Source organism: Acipenser ruthenus, chromosome 3 (genome assembly GCF_902713425.1).
Source record: "Acipenser ruthenus chromosome 3, fAciRut3.2 maternal haplotype, whole genome shotgun sequence".
Lineage (NCBI taxonomy): Eukaryota > Metazoa > Chordata > Actinopteri > Acipenseriformes > Acipenseridae > Acipenser > Acipenser ruthenus.
In genome coordinates this window covers 58008821-58034166 of record NC_081191.1, presented here as the reverse complement: position 1 = coordinate 58034166, position 25346 = coordinate 58008821, and the positions used below count along the sequence as shown (strand labels likewise).

Below are 25346 nucleotides of genomic sequence, written 5' to 3'. Positions count from 1 at the left end.
GCCACAGAGGGCTGTTAGTCTTTCTGACGAGCAGGCTTCCCTCAGTCTCGTGTGTACTGACTGAATGGTTTTGCCAGTAGCTTGCCCTGTAAAGTGCTACCTGCGGTATATGCAAACCGAGTGGACCTGTACCGTACCAGTACTGAAGTCGTCGACCCACTCCTTTCCCAACCTGGAAGGGCATTTTTACTTTACTTTGGAGACTTGTTTCTCTTACATGTATTGACTTTTTTTTCTACATTTCACTTAACAGTGTTGAACTACAAATTAAAAGTGAGATGGAGCTTTTGGCTGATTTACTTTTGATGCGCCAATACCCTAAAAATGTGTAAACTAACCTTGATGTATAGAGTCTGGCAGTTCTCGCTGATAACTTGGCGCGAGGAACTACCATTCCTCTAAATATTCTCTTTCTTGTATCAAGTATATTATTATTACTGCTACTGTTTTAGACCAAATTGTATATTATAATATTCGGTTTGTATTTTGTGCTGGTTTTTTTTTCTTTTGTTACAGTTCCATGTGCTTTAGCACACTTACTTCTACTGCGCAGGACCAGGCTACAACTGCAGCTTGCAATAGTGGTGTGATGCCACAGGAGTGTTGATATAATTGCTTCGCTACTGTGAAGGCTTGAATAAGCAGACTGTTCGACCTTGTTCTGTCCTGGTTGTTTGGTCTACTCAGTGGCTTGTTGAGTGCTACTAGTGATTCGATCTCCTGTGTCCAGGTGTAGATCATCACTTGATTCTGCCTCAGGCTTGCACCAAGCGTTCCAGTGGCATCTCAGATATTGCCACTAGTGGTTCGATCTCCTGATTGTCGGAGGTGATCACCACTTGGTTCGGTCCTGTGCATGCACTGTGACATCCCACTTCGGCACCAAGCGTTGGCACCGAGTACAATTCTTGGCACCAAGCTCAATCCTCGTCAAGTGCAATATATTGGCACCGATCGGTGTCGAGCGATCCACAGCACCTTGGCACCGAGTTCGCCTCGGCACTTAGTTTACAATTCCCTGCACCGAACACTGCCGTCTGCACCAAGCTCGATCCTCGGCACCAAGTGCAGTATATCGGTGCTCCACAACCATGCGGTTTCATCACTGCACTATTTGCAAGGCTAAGCTGCAAGGTTCACAAAACACACTCTAGAGAGTCAAGCTTGCCGTTCAAGGGACCACTCCCTTACCCCGGCACAGAGCTCCTCAGTGTCCCAGAGGGAGCCTGCTTTGCTTATGAGCGAGCCAACTTGTACTCTCCAGAAAAGCTCACTGCCCATTCCAACAGGGGCATGGCAACTTTGTGGGCTTTATTCCAGGGTGCAATGCAGCGATGTGGGCTTCTCCCCATACCTTTACTGGGTTCTACAGACTGAATGTCGTGGATCCTCAAAACCCTGGCTTTGGGGTTTTAAGGGCGGTTTCTCAGTCAACCCTAGCAACACAGGCATAGAGGTGAGATTCTCCCTCAATGTTTTAACCCTAGCTACTTTTTACTGGGGTCCCGAATGGTAACACACAACGCAGCCTCGACTTAGCCTTGTGGCATTCCACTCGTTCTGCAATCTTGCCCTTGTGACGGCTTGGGTATACTGACCCATTCGGTAATGGTAACATTTTGTACTTGAAAGGGAACTTAGGTTGTTATCATAACCCTGGTTCCCTGAAATAGAAATCTAACCATTAATCTTCAAGGTTGCTGCGTCCATGATTGCAGCAGGCTTGAAGGAAAAATGACGCTGAGCTCTGTGCATGCGCAGTCCTTTATACCCTCGGGGCGGGCATGACTGCGTCACAGAGGCTTGGCTGAGCAGCTTTGTTATATCTTATTCAGGTTTGGGGTCTTTTAAAGAGGTTAATACCCATTTGGTAATGGTTGCAGTTATATTTCAGGGAACCATGGTTATGATAATAATCTAACGTTATACAGTACTGTGCAAAAGTTTTAGGCAAGTGTGAAAAAATGCTGTAAAGTAAGAATGCTTTCAAAAATAGACATGTTAATAGATTATATTTATCAATTAACTAAATGCAAAGTGAGTGAACAGAAGAAAAATCTAAATCAAATCCATATTTTGAAACACAATCATTAATTGAAACAGAAACAGCTGTGTAGGAGGAATAAAACTGGGTGAGGAACAGCCAAACTCAGCTAACAAGGTGAGGTTGCTGAAGACAGTTTACTGTCAAAAGTCATACACCATGGCAAGACTGAGCACAGCAACAAGACACAAGGTAGTTATACTGCATCAGCAAGGTCTCTCCCAGGCAGAAATTTCAAGGCAGACAGGGGTTTCCAGATGTGCTGTCCAAGCTCTTTTGAAGAAGCACGTAGACGCAGTGGTCGGCCAAGGAAACTTACTGCAGCAGATGAAAGACACATCATGCTTACTTCCCTTCGCAATCGGAAGATGTCCAGCAGTGCCATCAGCTCAGAATTGGTAGAAAACAGTGGGACCCTGGTACACCCATCTACTGTCCGGAGAAGTCTGGTCAGAAGTGGCCTTCATGGAAGACTTGCGGCCAAAAAGCCATACCTCCGACGTGGAAACAAGGCCAAGCGACTCAACTATGCACGAAAACACAGGAACTGGGGTGCAGAAAAATGGCAGCAGGTGCTCTGGACTGATGAGTCAAAATTTGAAATATTTGGCTGTAGCAGAAGGCAGTTTGTTCGCCGAAGGGCTGGAGAGCGGTACACAAATGAGTGTCTGCAGGCAACAGTGAAGCATGGTGGAGGTTCCTTGCAAGTTTGGGGCTGCATTTCTGCAAATGGAGTTGGGGATTTGGTCAGAATTAATGGTCTCCTCAATGCTGAGAAGTACAGGCAAATACTTATCCATCATGCAATACCATCAGGGAGGCATCTGATTGGCCCCAAATTTATTCTGCAGCATGACAACGACCCAGACATACAGCGAAAGTCATTAAGAACTATCTTCAGCGTAAAGAAGAACAAGGAGTCCTGGAAGTGATGGTATGGCCCCTCAACATCATCGAGTCTGTCTGGGATTACATGAAGAGAGAGAAGCAACTGAGGCTGCCTAAATCCACAGAAGAACTGTGGTTAGTTCTCCAAGATGTTTGGGCCAACCTACCTGCCGAGTTCCTTCAAAAACTGTGTGCAAGTGTACCTAGAAGAATTGATGCTGTTTTGAAGGCAAAGGGTGGTCACACCAAAATATTGATTTGATGTAGATTTTTCTTCTGTTCACTCACTTTGCATTTTGTTATTTGATAAATATAAACTATTAACATGTCCTATTTTTGAAAGCATTCTTACTTTACAGCATTTTTTCACACTTGCCTAAAACTTTTGCACAGTACTATATAACAGGAGGCTGTGTGGTCCAGTGGTTAAAGAAAAGGGCTTGTAACCAGGAGGTCCCTGGTTCAGATCCCACCATTGTGTGACTCTGAGCAAGTCACTTAACCTCCTTGTGCTCTGTCTTTCGGGAGACATAATTGTAAGTGACTCTGCAGTTGATGCATAGCTCACACACCATAGTCTCTGTAAGTCACCTTGGATAAAGGCGTCTGCTAAATAAACAAATAATAATAATAATGATAATAATAATAACTTGACCTTTTATTGTAAGCTCTACCATATACAGCATGACACCTGTCAAAGTATATTGAATAAGGGGGTTATTGAATTCAGTTTGCTACAGTATGGAAAGAGAATTCAAACAGGTGACATTTCAGTAGTCTGGGATTTTAGCAAATATATACGGTATGTTGGCTAATAGATCTATACCATTGAAACTAAGTAGTAATATCATTATGTACATGTTGTGTACAGTAGGTTAGTGTGGCAAAGTGCCCCCCCCCCCCCCTGTGTATGTTATATGTTACGTGTTGTGTGTAAATGTTGGTGTATAGGCATTGGTACACGTGATATAAGCGGTCTGTGTTTCACGTGTGTGTAAATTGTATATTTGTAGTTAGGCACGGGGATGGCACATCACATCACGTGCAAGTAAAAAGTAATATGTGAGCACGGGGAATTGCACTTTAATTAATTCACGTGCAGTTGTACCGAGATTCCAATTGAATGATTGACTAGCAATCGAATCTCGGTACAACTGCATAAAAGCTGCATGTTTTCACTCACTGGGGGTTTGGTGTTCGGTGAGTGGAGAACGGGTTAGGAGACGGAGGGTATTGTAAAGCAAAATAAGTAGTAAAAGAAGCTCACCGTGTTTGTCTGTGTAGTCCGTTTTGTTTGTCTGTTTATTTTGGCTCAAGTGCCGTGTCCTGTTTTGTGTTCTGTTTGTTAAACCTTTTTATTTATTTGTTATTAAACGCTGAGTGCAACCATCGCACTCAGTTTCTCTCATCATCACCGTCTGTCTGTGTGTTTCTCTCTCTGGTCTGAGTTCCTCCCGGCAGCCGTCTTTGTCACAGTTAGCCAGCAGAGAGAGAAACTTTATAACTTTTTTTTTATTAGACAACACCCATGATCAGTTTTACAATGTCATTTCTTAGATGTAGTTTTAAAACATTTTCTTGCAGTGGTTAAGCCTTCTACTGCATGTTACAGTGCTCGCCTGTTATAACGCACCTCGTTATAGTGCAGAATCGGTTATAACACGGTAGTGTTGTGGCTCCCATTTGCTCCATAATGCCATTACAGTAGCCCTTTTATACTCATTATAAGACAGAACACAAATAGCACGGTCTTGTAACTATGGCTCCCCACTATAGCGTTATAAAGGGTGAGCACTGTATGTCAAAAAGCAGAGTGGCTTGTTTATTTCTATCTTACTGTAGCTACAGTATAGGGAGACAAACTTCCTTGAAAATGTCTTGCCACACCCTGTGAGCCAAATATACATGCTCCTGCTAATACTACTACTACTGTATATCTATCAGATATAATATTTTCAACATAGATTTATACATTAACTTCTTTTAAAGACATTAAAGAAAATCATTTTAAAACCATGTAAAAAAAAAAACTCATTATTATTATTATTATTATTATTATTATTATTATTATTATTATTATTATTATTATAATAATTATTTTTCTTAGCAGACACCCTTATCCAGGGTGACTTACAATTGTTACAAGATATCACATTATTTTTACATACAGTGACCCATTTATACAGTTGGGTTTTTACTGGAGCAATCTAGGTAAAGTACCTTGCTCAAGGGTACAGCAGCAGTGTCCCCCACCTGGGATTGAACCCACGACCCTCCGGTCCAGAGCCCTAACCACTACTTCACACTGTTGCCTTTTGTATACTGTATACAGAAAGCATACTGACAGATTACTTTTAAACAAAAGCCCTGTTTTCCTGGGTACTGTAATTTCCTCTTAACAGGGCGGTGAAACCCCTAAACTAAACATTCTCCTCCTACAGTAGTCTTGTTTATACCTCCTGTTTCGTAGGAGAATGCCACACCTCAGGGTCTACTGGGAGGAGAAGCCAATTCCTTTCCTGTCAAAAGCCTCAGGGGAAGGAAATGATAGGCATTGTCTTACAGCAGCTGATTAGGAACCACACCCCTGCTGCCTTGGCAGTCATAAAGACTTAACTATAAGGACAAGGAGCCGGCCATGCAGTGCATGCATTTCCTGATTCAGATTGACAATTTCCTCACTCTGTCTTTTGGGTTCCGACAAATCTCTCACTTCTACCCATTGTTGAAAAGCATTACAGTCGCTAAAAAAAGGTTAGAAGCTGGTACTGTACACTTTCTTTGACCTTTTTCATCTCTTTAAAAGCACTGCACCTCTTCAATGTGATTTAGCTTTCTACTGTAGTTTCTCTCATCTCCACTTGTAAGCAACATTAAAAATGAATGTCTCACTGGCTATGTTTCCACTGGAGCTGTTTGCTAAAAGTAAACAATTAAACGGAAAATGCAACGGTTAGCCCAATGTAGCTATTATGCTGTCCTCCGAAGCGTGTGCCGTAAGCCGACCGCTTTTTTTCACACTGCGGACTCACCATGCAGCCACCCAAGAGCTACAGCGTCGGAGGACAACACAGCTCTCGGGCAGCTAACAGGCAAGCCCGCAGGCCCCAGACCAGACTATAAGGGTCTCTGGCCGACCTAACCCTCCCTCCCCCCGGGCGACGCTCGGCCAATTGTGTGCCGCCCCCTGGGAGCTCCCGTCCACAGTCGGGTGTGGAATAGCCTGGACTCAAACCGACGATGTCCAGGCTATAGGGCGCATCCTGCACTCCATGCGGAGCGCTTTTACTGGATGCGCCACTCAGGTGCCCCCCATGTAGGGTAGCTTTTAACACTGCCACCACCTTTGTTTCCCTAGATGGTCTGGGCGATAGAGGAGTGACGCTGGTACAAAGTCAAGTAAAAACGGGAGTCCAAGTATGTTTTTAAAAAGTAGATTTTATATGAAAAATAGACAGTTAACAGGCTTATCAGTCTAAGTGATACTGGGTTCCTAGTTCATACACCGTAAATACACATAAAAAGTTAATAGTATAATAAAGTACACACAGCAATTTACATATTCAGTACAAAAAAGGAAACCAAACCAACTGCATAGTAATATAAAAAAAGGAAAGCAATATATGTGTATAGCTATAACTAAATCTATCCCACGCACTATAACCCACTATTATACTACTATAACCCACCAGCCACCCTGTCTCCCACTGTTAATAAGCCTTGTTAAAATGGGATATATAAAACTAAAAAACTATGGTAAGAACTTAAGCACAAATAGGCACCTAGAAGCAAAAGGGGGGAGGGGACACTGCTCAAGAGGGATGCTCATGCCACCAGAGGCACTTTCATAAGCTTCAAACCCGGTTGGGTAAGGTGAATCAGTCCATTCTGGGTTTTTCTTCAGCAGGAAGAACTACAGTAATTGTACACTATGTAATAAATATTTGAAGTGGACTTTGTTTACTGCAATGAAATGACAGTTTTTTGTTTTTGAGTTGAGTTGGGTTGTGTCCCACAGCTTTGAAAAAATGGGTATAGATTGTGCATTCTGGCGCAGTTTCGGATGGCTTGAGCATGTGCTAGACTAGCAGTGGTCAGCTTTGTAGTGTCGGACAAAGTACTCCATTAGTGTAATGAAGGAGCTTTATTTCAGCACTGCTCACAGCAAGGCAAGATCAACAAGAAGAAAACTTTACTTTGAGCATCAAGGCCCCTGCAATACAAGGCTGCCTGAAAATGTGTGTAGAACTTGTTATTGCACATTTAATTGTGTACAGTTGTAATATGGTGAAACAGCATGTTGCAGCTCCCATGCTCAGCATTAGTCAAGTCCTGATATGACAGCATGTACTCTAACACAGACAGCTCTTACAATTACATGTTACCGTTTATTTTTCAGTGAACAGAAGTAATAAATTTCAGTGTGTTCGTTCTGCTATTTTTTATATTAGATAGTGCTAATGAAAATATCTAAAATATATAACAATCTGAGTGCAAAATTTAGTGAATGGCAGTTTTTTTATTACTGCAGTCAAGTAAGCTGCAGTACATTCATTTTTAATTCTCTCAATATTTAGTTTTTTATCAGCAGTACACTTTCTACTTTTTTTTTTGGTGCAGATGTATAGCTATTAATAATACAACAAATGGACTGAATGATAATACCTGAAATTTTTATTATGATATGTTTTAATAAAGTAGCCAGTGAAATAGATGTCTACGGAGCTCCCGAGGGGCGGGCTTAGGTCGGCCAGGGTGTCCTCGGCTCACCGCGCACCAGCGACCCCTGTAGTCTGGCCGGGCGCCTGCGGGCTTGCCTGTAAGCTGCCCAGAGCTGCGTTGTCCTCCGACGCTGTAGCTCTTGGGTGGCTGCATGGTGAGTCTGCAGAGTGAAAAGAAGCGGTCGGCTGACGGCACACGCTTCGGAGGACAGCGTGTGTTCGTATTCGCCACTCCCGAGTCAGCGCGGAGGTTGGTAGCGGTGAGCTGAGCCTAAAAATAATTGGATATTCTAAATTAGGAGAAAATACAAAAAATAATTGGCGACTACTAAATTAAGAAAAAAAAAGAAAAAAAAAAGTAGCCAATGCAAATATAATAATCACGCTGGTCGCCAGATTATTTTAAAAACCCTGCATATGCCCTCTTGCATGGTACATATTCTATTATTGCATGTAAAACAGGCATCGTTACAGAGGTCCGTGGGAGGTAGGGATGGTGCAAGAGAACGCGCATTGGCCAAATATGGAGAAAAGAGTGAAGAACGCAGGCTGCTGATGACTAGCTAGCAGGGCTCTCCCCAGGCCTTTTCAGCCAGGCGCACCACCTGGCAAAGTGGCTGTCGCCGCCCGGCTGAGAAAAACCTGATCCTCCCGTCTTGCAGATGCTACTTGCGCGTTTTTGGGTGAAAAAAAAATAATCTTGGAACCACATGACAGCTGTGTTACGTCTTGACACAACATTTAACCAATCGGAGAGTTGAAGGGGCGGGTTTTCTGTGTTAAGCACTTTGAGAGGCTAAAATGTTAAAATGACTGCTAAAAAAATAACCAATTATTTTCAAAGCAAAAATAGTGACAATGAATGCAGGGGGTCAAAATAAGCCGCTGATCGTCGCAATCCACCGGCTAATACTATATTTGCGCCTCCTACTATATTAAAAAAATATTAAGATTATTTTCTGATATTATCATTGACCTTACATTTTTTGTCGTATTATTGTACTGATATGTAGTACATAATGGCTATACATATGCACCAAAAAAAAAGGCGTATTCCTTTTGTTGTGATATTGTAAAAAATATGTACCCAGGTGCTTGCAAGAGATATTGGGGGTTCATGTATAGAGGCTGTACGCCTTTAAGAAGAAAGGCTTGATGGGATATATCAGCTGAACACTTGTCAACTAACATACAAATGCTTAAGTGCAGAGGTGCTGGATTATTACACTACAGTTTCATGCAACAGTTATGATGGTGACCAAACGTGTGTGAGTACTGTTGTGTAAAAAAATTGTTAAAATAAACAGTTGCATCAAAAAATGTAGAGCAGCGAAAAACAAAAGTAGACGTGCATTAACAAAATGCCCTGAAAACTTATCATAAAGAAAACAATTTAAATGAAGCAAATAGCTTAATAATTAAGCTAAAAAGGAAGTGAAAGTTACCTTTTTTTCTTGTGTGAACTCCAATAAACCTACGTTATCTTTCCCCAGTCAAATCGTACAGTGTCTAAATAAGCACAGTAATTTACTATAATAAAAAACAGTAATGAAAATGTAGAATATAAAAAAGCGCAACCAGATATAGTCAACAAAAGACAACACATTATTCAAATTCTTTGTCGTATTATATATTTAAGGTAAGGCGGGTTTATTTTTCAGTTAAAAGTGCTCCCGGCTATAATGTTCTGCAGCCCAGGTGTACGGAATTCCTGGGGAGAACCCTGGCTAGTAAAGTGCTGCCCCTCAAGTGCTTGCAGACGAGAGAGGCTCATGGAATCACTGATGTACAAGAGGGTACTACCGCAGAGCTTGTAAAAATTCTTATTGTCGATGGAGCTGCTGCTTTGCAACCCATGAGCTCAGGGCCCTAGGAGGAAACCCATCAGCACTTGATAGTGAATGACTTGATATTTGAATTTGTATGATACAGTACCTGCAGGAAGATTTTGGGGGGGGGGAAAGATTCAAAATTCTTTTTTTTATTTAGTGTTAAGGTATTATTTAGACTATTGGAAATACCCAGGACTCGACATGGGATAATTAATTCTGAAGGCCAGCAGAACACACATGGAATTCTGAGCAAACTGCATTACTACACATTACTCATGGAATATTGAAGAAAACGTTTGTGTTCATTAGCAACAAAAACTAGTGCTACATAAAATCAGGAAAAAAAAATGTAAATGCTATTTATTTTTATCCATTTTCTAATAGCAATAAACGTCTTAAAAATAGGCTTTACCGTGTGTTAAGGACCTTCTCGTTATGTTACATGCCCTTGCCTTCGGCTCAGGACATTTAGTGACACGAGGTGGGCCTTACCAGACGGTGAAGCCCTCTTCTTCAGGTGCTATTGCTTAAGTAATTGTGTTTTACTAAAGTTCCATTGTTCGTAGGTTCTTACCATAGATTCGTCTTTTCAAATTTCATCAGTGCTGTTCTCATGCTTCCAGAAACAATTACAAAATGTATTTCTCCATTCCCAGAGGGAGCAAACCCTCATTAGGCTTTGTAAGTTAACAAGTTATAACAAGAGGAATTGGATGTGCCTTTTAAAATATATTTGCCAATTTTAAAAGGGGTTGCATCCAAGTATAATGAATGCATCAAGTCAGGCTGCTGTTGCGGTTTTGCAAGTCATTAGAAAAAAAAAGTCACTTTAGTTTTTGCTCTGTTCTATTTAATAATAACTATGTATCGTTTTCTTTTCAGGGAAGCCTCACAGTATTGAAAGCTCAGAGCGGATTCAACTCTCTGGGACCTTTAATGTTCGGAAAGGAAAGATGCAGCTCCCAGTAAACCGGTGGACCAAACGACAGGTTATCTTGTGTGGGACCTGTCTCATAGTATCATCTGTGAAGGACAGCCAGTCGGGGAAGATGCACATCCTCCCTTTAATTGGGGGAAAGGTATGGGCTGTTTTGACCTGCTTTAACTCCTTTAATACTCCACACAATAAATTCCATGTTGGTATATGCAGGACACATACAGAAATAAATATAAATGTATACAAGATACAATCAATAATTAAACCTTCGGTGACTGAAACTGATTACATTATTCTTAGAATTGGTCGTCCATTTAAATGTAGTCTGTTCCACTGCCTCCCTTTTCACAGAAAATGAACAAGTGAGGATTAGCTGCCACGCTTCATAATGTATAAACGCAAAATTTTATTGCTTTAATATTTTACGAATGTGTGCCTCACAAAGCTTTGCCATTGTTCATCTGAGAGGAATCTAGTGGCTTTGTTTTCTCATTCCTTTTAAAGCAATACAGAATATTGGCTCTATTATAAACAAGTTTAATTTACTATGACTATAGTGAACACACACTGTTAATACCTTCCTCCAACTTTAATCCAAAATGATATCAGAAATATTATTCCAACCTTGATTTTAAAAAGCTAGCTGTAGGTTCATTTCTAGTTGATTGTGGACTTCATTCAAATTAATCCGGTTTCCTTGTGTTTTTTTCTAAAGTAGATAGAAGAATCCACAATTTTTCTGTAAGTCTGCAGGTGGAAGAAGTGAATTATTTTTTTTTTCTGTACTCCAGCACTGGAGAGCAGCCAAATAATTTAAACAACTTAATATTCAAAGGAAATAACACTATTTGAAGGGGTTACAGGAAGTACAGTAAGCAGGAATTGAGCGCAGCTGAGAAGTAAAGGAATTTGTTTTATTCATTTTCCTGCCAAGGGTGGTGTAAGTAGAGGCTAGAGTGGCCTGTTATGTTTTAGGAGAGCTTTTCTATCCTTGTGGACTTACTTCTCATTTACAGTACAGGTCGGTGGGTCATTCTACAGGAAAGGGTTTCATATTTTGGTTTGCTTGCTGCATGACAAGCTACATTTTTAAACTAGGTTAGTAGTGACCACAGAGTTATTTACAAGTTCTCATTTCTTGGCCAGTTTTTGGTCACTGGTAGTGTTCAGCAGTTTAACATAGAAAGAACCAGTTACAAAATCGTATAAATTAGCCATTGTGGTGATCTGAGAGTGATTCATGTGGTAATACATTGCACATTTTTCAATCTGTTTTTAAAAAACTTTTTTTTTTTTTCCTGCAGGTGGAAGAAGTGAAAAAACACCAGCACTGCTTGGCCTTTAGCTCCACTGGGCCCCAGAGCCATACCTACTACATCTGTTTTGATACCTTCACAGAATACCTGCGGTGGCTCCGACAGTCCTCAAAGGTGATGCCTGTTGTTAACTGCGCTTTTCTGCAAAATCAAAGATACCACTCTGATGTTCCTAATTATACCTTCTGCTCAAGATTACATCCCATAATCTTCGCTCCCAGCGTTCAGCTTTATTGAAGCCTGTACGGTTGCACATATTTGAACCAAAGCCACTTAATCATCTTTGGGGGGTTTACTTTAGGTTAGCTGAAACGTATTCTTCTGAACACTTTAATGCTGTTGAGGGAAATTAATATCAGTCTTGGAAGGGTCTTGTAATTCCTTGGCCTTATTTCACCCAGCAACTTTTCATTGCCTTGGCGTCATTTACAATTCTCTGCACTGAGCTCCAGTTATTGAGGTCAAGTTTGAGGACTATCCATTATGTGGAGCAATGCATTGTAATGTGTGCTGCCGCTTGTGGTTTTTGTATTCATGTCTTGCCTAGGATTGCTGTGTAAGAGACTGTTTTGAGACAGAGGCCAGGCACACTGTCACTTGCTAGACCTACAAGGCAAAACTTAGCCATGTTAAATGCCATGGAAGGTGACACGAAAAATAACACTGAGTCTTCTGCATTGTGAAAAGTGTTTGTGAAGACTGAAAAGGGCAACCGTTACAAATTTAAAGGGAGGATCGAAGGATTACACAATAGATGTTAAGTATCATTTGTTCAAGTACACTTGTCAAAAAACCATATAGTGATTGCTGTAGTTCTGCACCATCTAGGAAAGTTATGCTATGCGGCTGCTGTCCAGCTCCATACTGTTTCACTCCCTTGTTTGTTTGACTATTTTAAACAAAACTTATTGAGGTTTTCTTGCATGAACTTTGAATCTTTCAAATATGAAATCAATTATATTTAAGCACCACTTGATACCTTTTTGAAAAAAAATTAAATATATTGAATCTAGGCAATAGGGAAAAGGCTATTTGGTGGATTCAATTACAATTGTATGTGTGACACACTAGGCTGTTAAAGAAACCAGCACTCATGAGTTAAAGCTTTATCTATTCTCCTGTTGTCTTAATTAGTTCTCAAGGTGTAAACTTGAAGTCCTTGTTTTTCCGCACATTCCATTAGATTTGGTAAGTAAGTTATTATAACATAAGGTGATCATGTGTAACCTTGACTCGTGATTGAATGGTACCCTGCTACTTAAAGACTAGTTGCGAGTGTTTTACATGTGTTTTATCATCCTCTTTTCATGTGTGAACACATTCAAGTGTGAAGTGTAAATCCATAGGCGCACACACACCACACTTTATCTTAACAATCAAGTACTTAGTGATTTTCATGTTTCCTCCAGATAACTTGTCCTTTTGGGCAAAGTAATGTTGCAACACTTGGAGAACCCAAATACAAGCTTTTAGAAGGTATTTTATTGGAAGGTCTTTTACCGGGTTGTCGGCAGCAGAAATAAGATTATTTGACATGAACTACAGGGCGGATAGAGTATGCAAGTCTTTTGAATGAATAATACCTGAGACTAAGTGGAGGATGTTTTACAGTACTAGTGAGGGAGGCTGTTGACTCCAGGTACACTTCATGAGCCTTTGGTTTAGCTATATAATGGTCTTCCCATCTTTTTTTGTTTTAAGGTGCTGGTTTTATTTCTAAAAAATAAAACAATATCAGTTGACACACTTACTCTAACTTTGACCAAACTGTACCATATTGTTTTATCTCAGGCTAATGAAAGTGAATTGCCAAGAAAGATATGTCCACAATGCATATATTCCTTACTTCTTATGCCAAATACATAAATCACTGGCTAAATTGTAGTTTATCACATCGTGATCATATTAATAATATGCTATTTGCTTTATCCGAGTTTTAAATAATGCACTGTACAGTAACTGTTGCATAAAACCAGATCAGCTTCTTTAAACATGGATGCAGAGTACAACTACATCTCTTTTTTTTCTATATGTACAACACTGTGTTAATTAAGCAATAGAGCCCGTCGATGCGGGCTGTACCATGTGGTAGATGACACCGACTGGAGTTATGTGTCCCGAGCCGTAGGGTAACCTTCCGCTGAGGAAAATAGTCCCTAACATAATTTAGAATAGAAAAATGACATACACGTAGAGAAAACGGTTTTTATTATTATTATTTGGCTAACATACTTTATTTATTTATTTATTTATTTATAGGGGTCTTACTCTTTCTTATTATAATTTATCTGGACTGCCAGATAAATTAACTGTACAGTTATTGAATAGTCCATGTAGTGTAGAGTCAGACTCGAAACTTGTTGTTGGAGGCGGGGCGTCATTCAAGCTGGCAGGGAGTGGATTGGCTGGTGCAGAAAGAACTGAAACAGGGTTGGCAGTTTGATTGGCTGGCTTTGAGGCAGGGTGTTTGGATCCAGTTGACAGAATTGTGGACCAATCGTGTCTTTCCTGTTAATTTGCTGTCCAGTAGCTGTGAATTGAGCCTTCATTACGGTGTCCTGTCACAGACATGATTTCCCTTGTCTCTAGACCAGCGTCAGAAAGTATCAATGTTTAAGTAGCTTTTTATGTTATCAGATTAGTTGTAGATTAGAATGTTAAGGGGAAAAGCTGGTATTTATGCGTGGATTGATTTAAAATTTAATTCACAGTTAAGCACTTAAACGTTCCAGCAGGCATCTATGGAAAATAAAAGCCTGCTAGATCTGGAAGATTGGCAGTTCACACTCAATCGTTTTCTAATGTCTATTACAGCATGCTACTATTTAATATTATCTTTTACATTTAACAACACAATTAATGGACCCCTAATAGATCAAGTAAATGGTGGAGGATCAAGGAACGGGCGCATGGGATATCTTTGACCACTGAATGAACAGGCAGACAACAGTAATAGTCTATTTCTTGAATGCAATTAGTTACAGTTAATTAAACAGTTCCTACAGGGAGTGATAATTATCTTTTGTTCAAAATCTTTAGGTTCTGTGCTGATTTTCTTTTATTTTAATTTTCTTAATTTACTGGATTAAAACATTATACTGCTGCTGAGGTTCACACAGGATCGTGTACAGCTGACTTGTATTTTAGGATGATATGTAATTGTCCATTTGGCCACCTAAAGTGTTCATGATTGATAAGCTGGTTTTGTAACATATTGGGCAGTTTTAACCGTTAAAGATGATGAAAACTTCGGTATTGCGGGATGTATTTAGTGAAACAAGAAAACGTCTTTTGTGTTGAACCTTGGTTCGAAGGGCAACAGTGCTAAATGGAGGGACCTGTATGTACACAAGTCACGCTTACATTTTACATGTACAGTAGAAACAGTGGATTTACTTTTTCATGCTACTGATACAGTAGCTCCAAATTTGTATTTGCAGCTATTGAGATATCATGTATGATATTATCATACACCTATAGGCTTGCCTACAGTATGCAAAGTTAGGTGAGTTCCCTATTGCCATCACTGCGAGTGGCCAATGTGCCCTGCACATTTGTGAGGTACTCCCAATACTAGAGAAGAGCCAAATGATTTAAAGAACTTCATATTCAAAGAAAATAACCCTATTTTGAAGGGATTACAGGAAGTACAGTAAGCAGGAATTGAGCACAGCTGAGAAGTAAAGGAATTTGTTTTATTCATTTTCCTGCCAAGGGTGGTGTAAGTAGAGGCTAGAGTGGCCTGTTATGTTTTTAGGATAGGTTTTCTATCCTTGAAATGTGGACATATTTCTCATTTACAGTACAGGTAGGTCATTCTACAGGAAAGGGGTTTCATATTTTGGTTGCTTGCTGCGTGACAAGCTACATTTTTAAACTAGGTTAGAAGTTCTCATTTCTTGGTCCTTTTTTGGTCGCTTCTGGTCGCTGTCACAGTAGTGTTCGGCAATTTAACATAGACCAGTTACAAAATCGTATCTGCCAGAGTAGCGACTGAGTGTTTCATGTGATCATATATTGTACATTTTAAAATCTGTGAATAAATTGCTCTTACTGTATCTCAATCAGTTTCAGTTTTAAGATATTTAGTGAGAGCTATGGATGCATGCCTTGAGTCCCATTGTATAGTAAGGAGTTTAAAAAGCAGGACTGTTCAGTCCAGAAGATCAATAGAAGCAATTGTGCAGAGATGTGAAGTCATGCATTTCTGTGTTCTGTATTCCAGCACACAACAACTTATCATTCATCTAGTAATGTCCTACTCATGTTTTATGTTCCTAAGCAAAAATATTTTGAAATGTAAAAGAGGAAGTGTTTCTATCTTGATGGGTCTTAAACAAATGGGGTCAAGTGCCAATGAAACAGTAAATCTCAGAATTTTCATTTCTCCCAGCATCTGTCTCATTATTCTGTGTGATTTCAGTGGTATAGGGAATGTGTATAAATACTGTATATAGGACCACTTTGGTAAAATAAAAAATATTTAAATAATTGGAAACAGAAGCAGGTAAACTATATATACACAAGATTCCAGCTTTGAAAAAAAACAAATAGATATGCACTTTTTATATCATTGTGTTCTCTGAGTAAATAATATATAGATCAGTGTGCCAAGAGTAGATCTTTGAGATTTGTAAAAAAATTAATTTCAGTGTCTGAGCAACACATAAACAAGCCCTTTATGTTCATTCTTTAAACAATGTGGGTTGACTCCATGTGACACTCTGTTTTATTATTTAATCTGGGAAACTATGATCATTGTAGTCACTGCATTTCACAGTGGGTGTTTTGCAGACAGTTAGTTTTGGTGTGAAGCTCTAAATTCAGCATGATTGCAAATGTACTATATACGCCACTTGAATGCAATTTATTAAAATGCATTCAGCTGCAGTATTTGTTAATCTTAAAGGGATACTCGGCTTTAAATGTAACTTTTGATTTTAAAGTGACATTGACCTTTAAGCTAAAGTATTTGTTAATCTTAGTGATACTAGAGTTAAAAGAATCTCAGCATCTTTTCAGTATTAAAACCAAAAACCTCCCAATTCATAATACTGACATTGTACACTGCAATTGCAGAGTTCCACATGCAGTGCCTATCTATTTCACACATATAAGCTAAACAATATGCTTTCAACGAAAAACCGTGTCCCATTTAACTGTGTCTCCCAGTTTTTCAACCTGCACCAGCAAACCCCACATACAATGGCTACTGTTTTGTTGGGTCTTTCTTCATCACCACATAATGCTGCATCGCCATCACACTGCTGATGCATGTGCCAGTCTTTAAGCTCCTATACTCATTTCTAATCTTTCTCGGTTGCCTTTGCCTTGATTGTTTCAGATTGTGTCCCAGCGGATCAGCTCTGTGGATCTGTCCTGCTGCAGCCTCGAGCATCTGCCTGCCAATCTCTTCTACAGCCAGGACCTGACTCACCTCAATCTCAAGCAGAACTTCCTGCGGCACACTCTGGGACCTGTCGCCAGCCGCGGCCTGACTGAGCTGCAGAGGTAATGCCAGGTCTTTCCCGGGTCTGCCGAGCTTGGCTGATGACTTCTAATCTGAGGGTGGTGGGGGTGGATTGCAAATGGACTTTGGTCTGGAAATAGAGGTTTTATTATCTTCCAGCTCACATGGCTTGGTACCATCTGGTGCCTGAGCAAGAAGGAAAGGTTGATTGGGGGGTGTGGGTGGGGGTGGGGGTTGGGGTTGTGCATTTGTATGGATGGAAACAGAAAATAATACATTTTTGTAAGGTTTTATTGTCCTTAAGGTATAGCTTTTTCTTGAAATCTTGGTCTGTGGGTCATGCTACAGCAGGGCTACTCCCCTGTAGCAAAAGCAACCTCTAAAATGAGTTCTGAAAGGCATGCTGTACACTAACTAGGGCTAATTTAACTGCTTGATAAATTGCATAGTTTATAAGCCTCATTTAATATGGAATAGTCTGTCTGGCAAAATTGTCACATAAGAACGTTTGTTTAAATTGGACAGTAATACCCAAAAAGACAGCTTTTTCAGTAATTTTAAAAGGTGTTTTAATGCAAGTGTGTGTGTGTATATATGTATATGTGTATATATGTGTGTATATATATATATATATATATATATATATATATATATATATATATATATATATATATATATATATATATATATATATATATATATATATATAATAATATATATATATATATATATAATATATATATAATTTTAATTGTGATTTAATTGATTTATCATTATTTGCTTGATAGAGTGTTGTACTTCACTGGGTAGGTAGACGTAACAAGGTGGACAAGGCCTGCATTGCGCGTATCTGAGCTCCTTTTTAATGCAGCATTGCATACAAGAAATGAAAGAAAACTGTAATTTTTAAAGAGTGATATCCGAAAATAATAATAATTTCAGTTGGAGATGTGCAGTTTGTTCAAGTGCCATGCAGCACACTTAAGAAACAATTTGACTTGGTGTTCTGGTACCCAATAACTGTCTGTGTCACACTCGTTTCTGTGGTTAACGAGTGAGAGGCTCGGACATGGGAGATAAGATACTGGAGCAGACCTTGGGGACAGGAAATTAAATGCTTTAAATATGCCATGAGTTAGATGCCAGCTGGCCAGCATTAGGGATAGGAAATACTTGAAATTCAACTTTTACTTCAGAGACCTCGAACTCAGGCTTCACTTTTTATAATATAAAGCTCAGATATAAAAATTGTCCTGGAGTAGCAATCAATAATCAAAAACTGCTGCATCACCTTGAATCCGCCTTATTCAAGTGCAGGCAAAAAAAGACTTTGCTCTGTATAAAATCATTCTTTGTTTTCATCACTGTTCATTTGTTGTTTTGTCCCGTTTCATTTTCATAGGTTTTGTTTCTGTTTCTGCTAGTCAGCCCTTTCCATTTTGTCTGTGGGCTGTATTTGTTTTACAGCTTCAGTCCAGACCCTAACTTAATTATGCCTTGTCTTTATCCATAAATCCCACAGTCTATAGGATTTTCAGATACAGTCCCTTAGAGGCTACTACTACAAAGGCTTGAGTCGGTTTCAATAAGGTATTGTTAACTGTAATTACTTTTAACGGTACTTAATGTTATGAGAACGCAGCCCTTAATATAAAATGTACTAAATTGTTTTACAATTCAGCTCGAGTGTGGTATTTAGAAAATGAGTGTCAGGTTGGGGAACTGGCCTCAGTTAAAGCCCAAGGTATTAAGTATATGTTGCTTTGCCTGCTTTGTTTTCAGTTACATTTAAGATGAAAGGCTTCGAGATGCTGTGCCTGTTATGGGTTTAAAAACAGATTAATTATTATATTCAATAAGGTTGAGTAATACTAAACCAATGAAGATGCAAACTCTCAGTGTAGTTGTTGTTTTGCTTTGTGACCCTGCCAGCTCGTGCACACACCTGGAAGAGGAGGTCTCAAAGCACAGCTCAAACTGATGTTACAGCTACAGATATGAAATCCAGAGAGTGTGTCACTTCATTGTATATTTTCTACTTTTCCCAGACTCAAAACGTTGTCAGTGTTGACTGCAGTCTTAATCTGATTTTCGTAACAACACTGCTATTTTATTGTTCATTAGACAATGGATCAGAGATTTCCTTTAACCTGATTGGTCAATATGATATCACAAGGTGATTTTATGTACGTAGGCTATATATATATATATATATATATATATATATATATATATATATATATATATGCAACATACAAGTGTTGAGATATCTAGCATTAAATATTTGGTGGTCCCGAGTGCATGTTTCTCTTACCGGATCTCATTGTGCAATTTAGCTCTTATTCATTCAAATTCAATGACAGGATGACACTGTTCCAAGTTACACTGCTTTGGCAAGCAGTTAGAGCTTGATCTAACGAAGGAAAGTAATTCTCCTCTAACTTTTTTTAAAAGAGCGGAAAAATTAAAATCCAAGAAAATAGATGAAACACTCGTATTTAGTGACCAAAACAAGGCATGGGGAATAACAGACATTTGCCTATTTTAGGAAATATATAATAAATGTAATAATATATGGGTAAAACATATTATCATTACAATATTATATTGTTATGTGAGAATACATTCTGACCCATTTATAAATATATATCTTTTCAATTTTTATAGTGGAATATAATTGTATATTTCCATCAAATGATATACCTTTATGAAACTAATCTGGTAGAAAAAAAAAGATGATTTAATATACTGTAGTAATTTTATGTGGGTGCAGTTTAGTATTAGACTTTAACTCTTCTTTTTATAAGCTTTTACAGGGAGTTTGTATGGTGTGAACACTCATGCAAACTTGAATGTCCCTAAAAAATAGAAAATAAGTTAAAAAAAAAACTAACTAAAAATAACAATCATTTACTTGGATTATATGAAAGTCATCATCCATATAATATTCTTTAAATTGGGTCCAGAGAAATATTTTAATTACTGTGTGTGTGTGTGTTTTTTTAGTTTTTTTTTTTTTAATATAGCTTAGTCCTGGTCCCCACAGTAATCTTGTGACCATTCCAACAAGGAGAAATTTAACACAGTGTTCTCTGCAGGAATTACATTCTGGAGAACAGATGAACTGCAGCTGAACCCCAGTGGTTAAAATTAACTATGTAAAAGTGCATTGTTTTTTGACCAAGGGAGGAGGGTCTCTCTCTCTCTCTCTCTCTCTCTCTCTCTCTCTCCTTTTCTTTCTTTTTCTCTCTCTCTCTCTCTCTCTCCTTTTCTTTCTTTCTTTTTCTCTCTCTCTCTTTCTCCTTTTCTTTCTTTTTCTCTCTCTCTCCTTTTCTTTCTTTCTCTCTCTCTATCTCTCCTTTTCTTTATTTCTTTCTTTCTTTCTTTCTTTCTTTTTCTCTCTCTCTCTCTCTCACACATACAAAATCATTGTCAAAAGATATTCTAAAGAATTGAACTGGAAGGCAGTAATTAAGCTCCATGATTTGTTAACGGATGCACGCAGAACACAGTATTATAATCAAAAATGGCATTTGATGTAAAAACAACACTGAAAAAAGATTTGGCCCACCAAAAAAATTACAAAATAAATTGTTGAATTGCTGGTGACCCTGACATTGACTTCTGACCGAATGTGGCAGCCATATTAAGGTCTTTTAACTTGATTGTTCTGTAAACAGGTCACGTCTGTTTTGGTATTCTCATAAGGTTTGGAACACAGCTGTTTATTTTTATTCTTTTCTTGGTTCCAGTAAAAATGAACCCTTTCACTGTGGCATTGTTTTAAACTCTGGTACAGACCACATGCTTTCCCATTGGAGGAGTCTGTTCCATTAGAATGTTTTTATAAAGTCTTAGCTTTTTTAAAGCATGCACACATTTCATGATTTAATTTAACTTTGTCTTACACCAGTTGCAGGCATTATATGTATGGAGAATAATTAACATTTGTTCAAATCAGTGACTCAAGTTTTAGTACTTTTATGAATGTCAAGCCTTCTGTAATTTGCAATGTAGCTGCATTTGTTTGTTTTTTGTTGAGTGTGATTGAAAATCTGCAGTCTGCAACATAGAAAAGATTAAAACAGCAGTGCAGGGAACGTTACATCAAGACCAAGATTAAAAAAAAATCTGCAGGCTTTCACACTGCTGTTTAACAGTTGATTGTTTTACCCATTTGGGTCTATAAGATTGAATTTTTGACATACAAAAATGTAATATTTAAGTAAGCTATTTATGGAAACGGTCAAGGCTGGTCAGTGCTTTTATGCACTTTTATTAATTATTTAACAAAACAAAAGGTTTAAACAAACACTTCACAAACAAAACAGCACCCAAGCTAAGGCTATCAGAGCAGTACCAGCAGAAAGCACAACCTGCTGCTCTCAACCCTTCTCCGTTATGTTCAGTTTTGGTAATTTGAGTCTGCCAACTTTAAACAACATAAATCCAGTATATTCCTTTGCATTACTAGATATGATAAATATTAAATTATGATAGTGTTTAAAGGTGGCGCTCACAATACATACTAGATGCAAAATTGGAAAAGTGACCGTAAAAGGAGTAGAATTGCACAAGTGGGCCTAAAAGGATTCGATATACAAGGGGAAAAGAATTGACAGTAGACAAGTTCATTTCTGTAAATATATGGTACTGTTCTATTAAAGGTTAACCAGCGTCCATAGAAAATATTGCATTTCTGGCGGTCGCACAAAATTCCTATCCTAAGCCCCTTTTACATACAAATGCCACTACTGAGCCATTTGAGACGTTAAATTTCTTTTTTTAAAATAACCATTCTCACAGCACGAAACTGTGCAATCTATGCCGGTATAATACACACATCCACACAGCCAAAGGGATCATGTGAGTACAACTTTCAAACCTGTCAGTCAATAGATCGTTTTCATCGCACCAGCGATTCACCCATAAATTACAGCATCACGCACCATCCCTTCTATTTGTGAATTCACCTCCTCGTCAGCCCGTAAAGTAAAGTAAACTTATTCACGACTCCAATTACTACCTCATTCTTGATCAGCCATTGTATCGAAAAAAAATTAAAGTGTAACACCAACGACAAAAATACCCAACACGACTGGTATACAGTCATGTGGGATGTTGACTTTCAATCCACGCCCACTATAGCGCTTCAGTGCCGGCATAGCATTTCGCACAGTAGTTAAGACAGTTCAGTGTCGACTCTGAACCACCTTGTGAGGTGGTTCAGAGATGGCATAAAATATGACGGCTCTGTAACGGCATAGGCAATTCACACAGACACAGATCATAACAGCCGTGCTTCTAAACCAAGTGACGATACTTGCAGCCTTAGTAGTGTCTGAGGAAGATCTTTTTGTGAACTCTGTGTTTTGATAATGGGTTTGAAGGAAACTGTGAATGACTGAGAATACAAGTTTCAATGTCTCTGATAGCCGAGACAAGTGACTGCAGCGGGTTAGCCTATTTTATTCTCAAAGCAGTTTTGTTTAAACAAGTTATTTACAGTATTAAAACTTTTTTAGGTAAGTGAAGAAATATTTTCTTCTACAAACTCTGTAAGTGTAATCATTAGTAACAGTAACATTGAAAGCTTACTTGTGCAATGTCATGTAAACTGCAGATATAAATCCAATAACAATACATCTTAGTATTAAAATAAATATAGAGAGTCCCCAATTAGCTCGCCTGATAGAAGTGCAGGCGCGTGGCCTGCAGGGTGAGTCATACAGCACAGGTTCACGTCCTGGTTGTGCGAAGTGGCCTGTCTTTACTGGGGACTCCAAAGGGAGCGTCGCATTGGCTCTGGCACTCCTGAGGGTTAGGGAGGTAAAACCGTCAGGGACTGTTTTCTCCTCATCGCTCTACAGCGAACCCTGCTGGCCAAGTGCCCAGTGAGCTCAGAGCAGACACCTGCAGGGCTGGCCTTTGTCCTCCAGAGGTCGGAAGCTCTCTGACATCCGTTCTTGAGTTCCTGGGTGAAAAAGGAAGCTGGCTTGGTTGTGGGATCGGAGGACATTCATTGAATCTTCTGGTCTCCTGAGCCATGTGGGGAATTGCTGCGGTGAGGGGAAAAGCGATTGGGCATTTCTTTACCATGTGTCAAAAATAAACAACTCTTCTGAAATTATTAAAGCTGAGGTGATACATCGATGTATTGATGTATTGTATTGTTTGACAACTGTCGATAGTCAAGCCTGTGTATCGTTTTTGTGTAAAGAAAAGCTTTTATTTTTTTATTAAATTTGGAATCGGCAATTATTGTTTGCATTAAGCGCAGAGCTTCTCTGCTCCCCTCAGGTTTGACTCAATGAATCTGCATGCGATTGAGCTCACCTTCTCCCCCGCCCCGCACACCTCGCCCCCTATGAGTGTTTACTGATGGCATTGCATCTGTGCAGGTGTCTTCAAAGTAACACAGCAAGTTAAGAGAGTTGTGCTAGAATTACAATACTGTATCGACCGATCGATGTTTGACAGTTATTTTCTAAAGTAAGAAATTAATGTTTGGGATACTCTGGTAACACAACTAATTTGTGTGGCCATTTAATGAGATGCAGAGGTCGCACTAGCCTTTAAAAATGTGCGTTTGTAAAAAGCATACCATCTCAAAATCTGCGTTTTTACATATTGCATCAGCGTAGTTCTATTATTGTCCAGTGTAACTATTTCAGATAAACGAAGTTAACATGCAAAACAGTACACAGTATAAATAATGGTAGTAGAAATAGACATAAAGACAAGCTTACCATGAAACGTTTTCTTTTGAAAATCCCCCCTCCCCCTGTTCACAACGTAAAAATCAGTGTTGTAGAACATGTCTCTGCGGGTAGCTGTCAACATCAGAACTATTTACAGTTTTGCTGTTTAAAAGTTCTTAAATTTTTTCTTTTAGCACCCACGTCAAAAAATTACTCCTGCTCTTTCCAAATCAAAGTCTTAATAATTCTCAGGAGCTTCCATTGAAATTATCATGTCTTAGATGATCCTCACGTCAACGACAGCGTTTGCTGGTCTGCCCTCTGCTCTGACAGCTAAAACCCTGTTCTGCTGCTTCACTAGATGGGACCCCCATGGATTTTCTTTTCTTTTTTTTTTTTTTATATATAAAGTGTATGCAGGGAGCAGTGGAACAATTTTTACACATTGCATTGCATAAAACTACTTTGTAATATAAATAAAGTTATTGGATAGGGATGAAAAAGGGAAATGTTGTCTTTTACATCCACGTTTGAGAAACGCACTGCTGTTATTGTTTTGCATTTTATTAAAATGCCCTGCGTAGTTTTTCTCTTGATTTGGTTGTTACTCTGACTGGTTATGGATTTAAACAACTTTTTATTTTTATTTTGCTTTGAGCCCCAACTGGTACAAATCAACACGAAATAAGGTAAAAAATTAATACAAATAAATAAAATAAATAAATAATATAACATATTTATTTACTACTGTATATGCATAAACTGATGTAATAAATTTAATATATATAATAGTTTTTAAAGCGTTACTTGCAATGTTACAAATGTATTTTTGTTTACGACTGTAAGTCGCCCATGATAAGAAATAAATAATAATAATAATAATAATAATAATAATAATAATCCACAGCTCCACATGTATTACTGCGTTTTTTTTTGTTTTTTTTACCCTTTCATAACGTTGATGAATCAGTGCATTGGCTTTTTTAGAGAACGATATATCGATAGTGAGAAATTAGGCATCGCCCAGGCCTTAGAAATTATTACCAATATTTATAAATGTTTTGTGTTTTAAGCAATATCAACTGAACAAAGAGTTTTAGTTTATTTTAAACACTGTTCCCTCCAACTTTTGTTCTGCTGCCGCTAGAATATAAAATGCTAAAGTTTAAATCATTCCATGAAAGGCAGTGTGATTTGTGTGTGATTTGTGTGTGTGTGTGTGTGTGATTTGTGTGTGTGTGTGTTGTGTGTGATTTGTGTGTGTGTATGTTGTGTGTGATTTGTGTGTGTGTTGTGTGTGATTTGTGTGTGTGTTGTGTGTGATTTGTGTGTGTGTGTGTGTGTGTGTGTGTGATTTGTGTGTGTGTTGTGTGTGATTTGTGTGTGTGTGTGATTTGTGTGTGTGTGTGATTTGTGTGTGTGTTGTGTGTGATTTGT

General features: G+C 38.7%; 1 protein-coding gene across 1 annotated transcript in view; it reads left to right on the top strand.

Moving 5' to 3' along the window:
* The window catches only part of LOC117394457 (PH domain leucine-rich repeat-containing protein phosphatase 1-like), a 99783-nt gene that overhangs the window by 45398 nt on the left and 29039 nt on the right, over positions 1-25346 (top strand). Inside the window, exons 2-4 of the mRNA XM_033992772.3 lie at positions 10368-10564; positions 11727-11852; positions 17083-17249. Of these exons, the coding sequence (XP_033848663.3) occupies positions 10368-10564; positions 11727-11852; positions 17083-17249 (490 nt within the window). The remainder of the gene's footprint in view (positions 1-10367; positions 10565-11726; positions 11853-17082; positions 17250-25346) is intronic.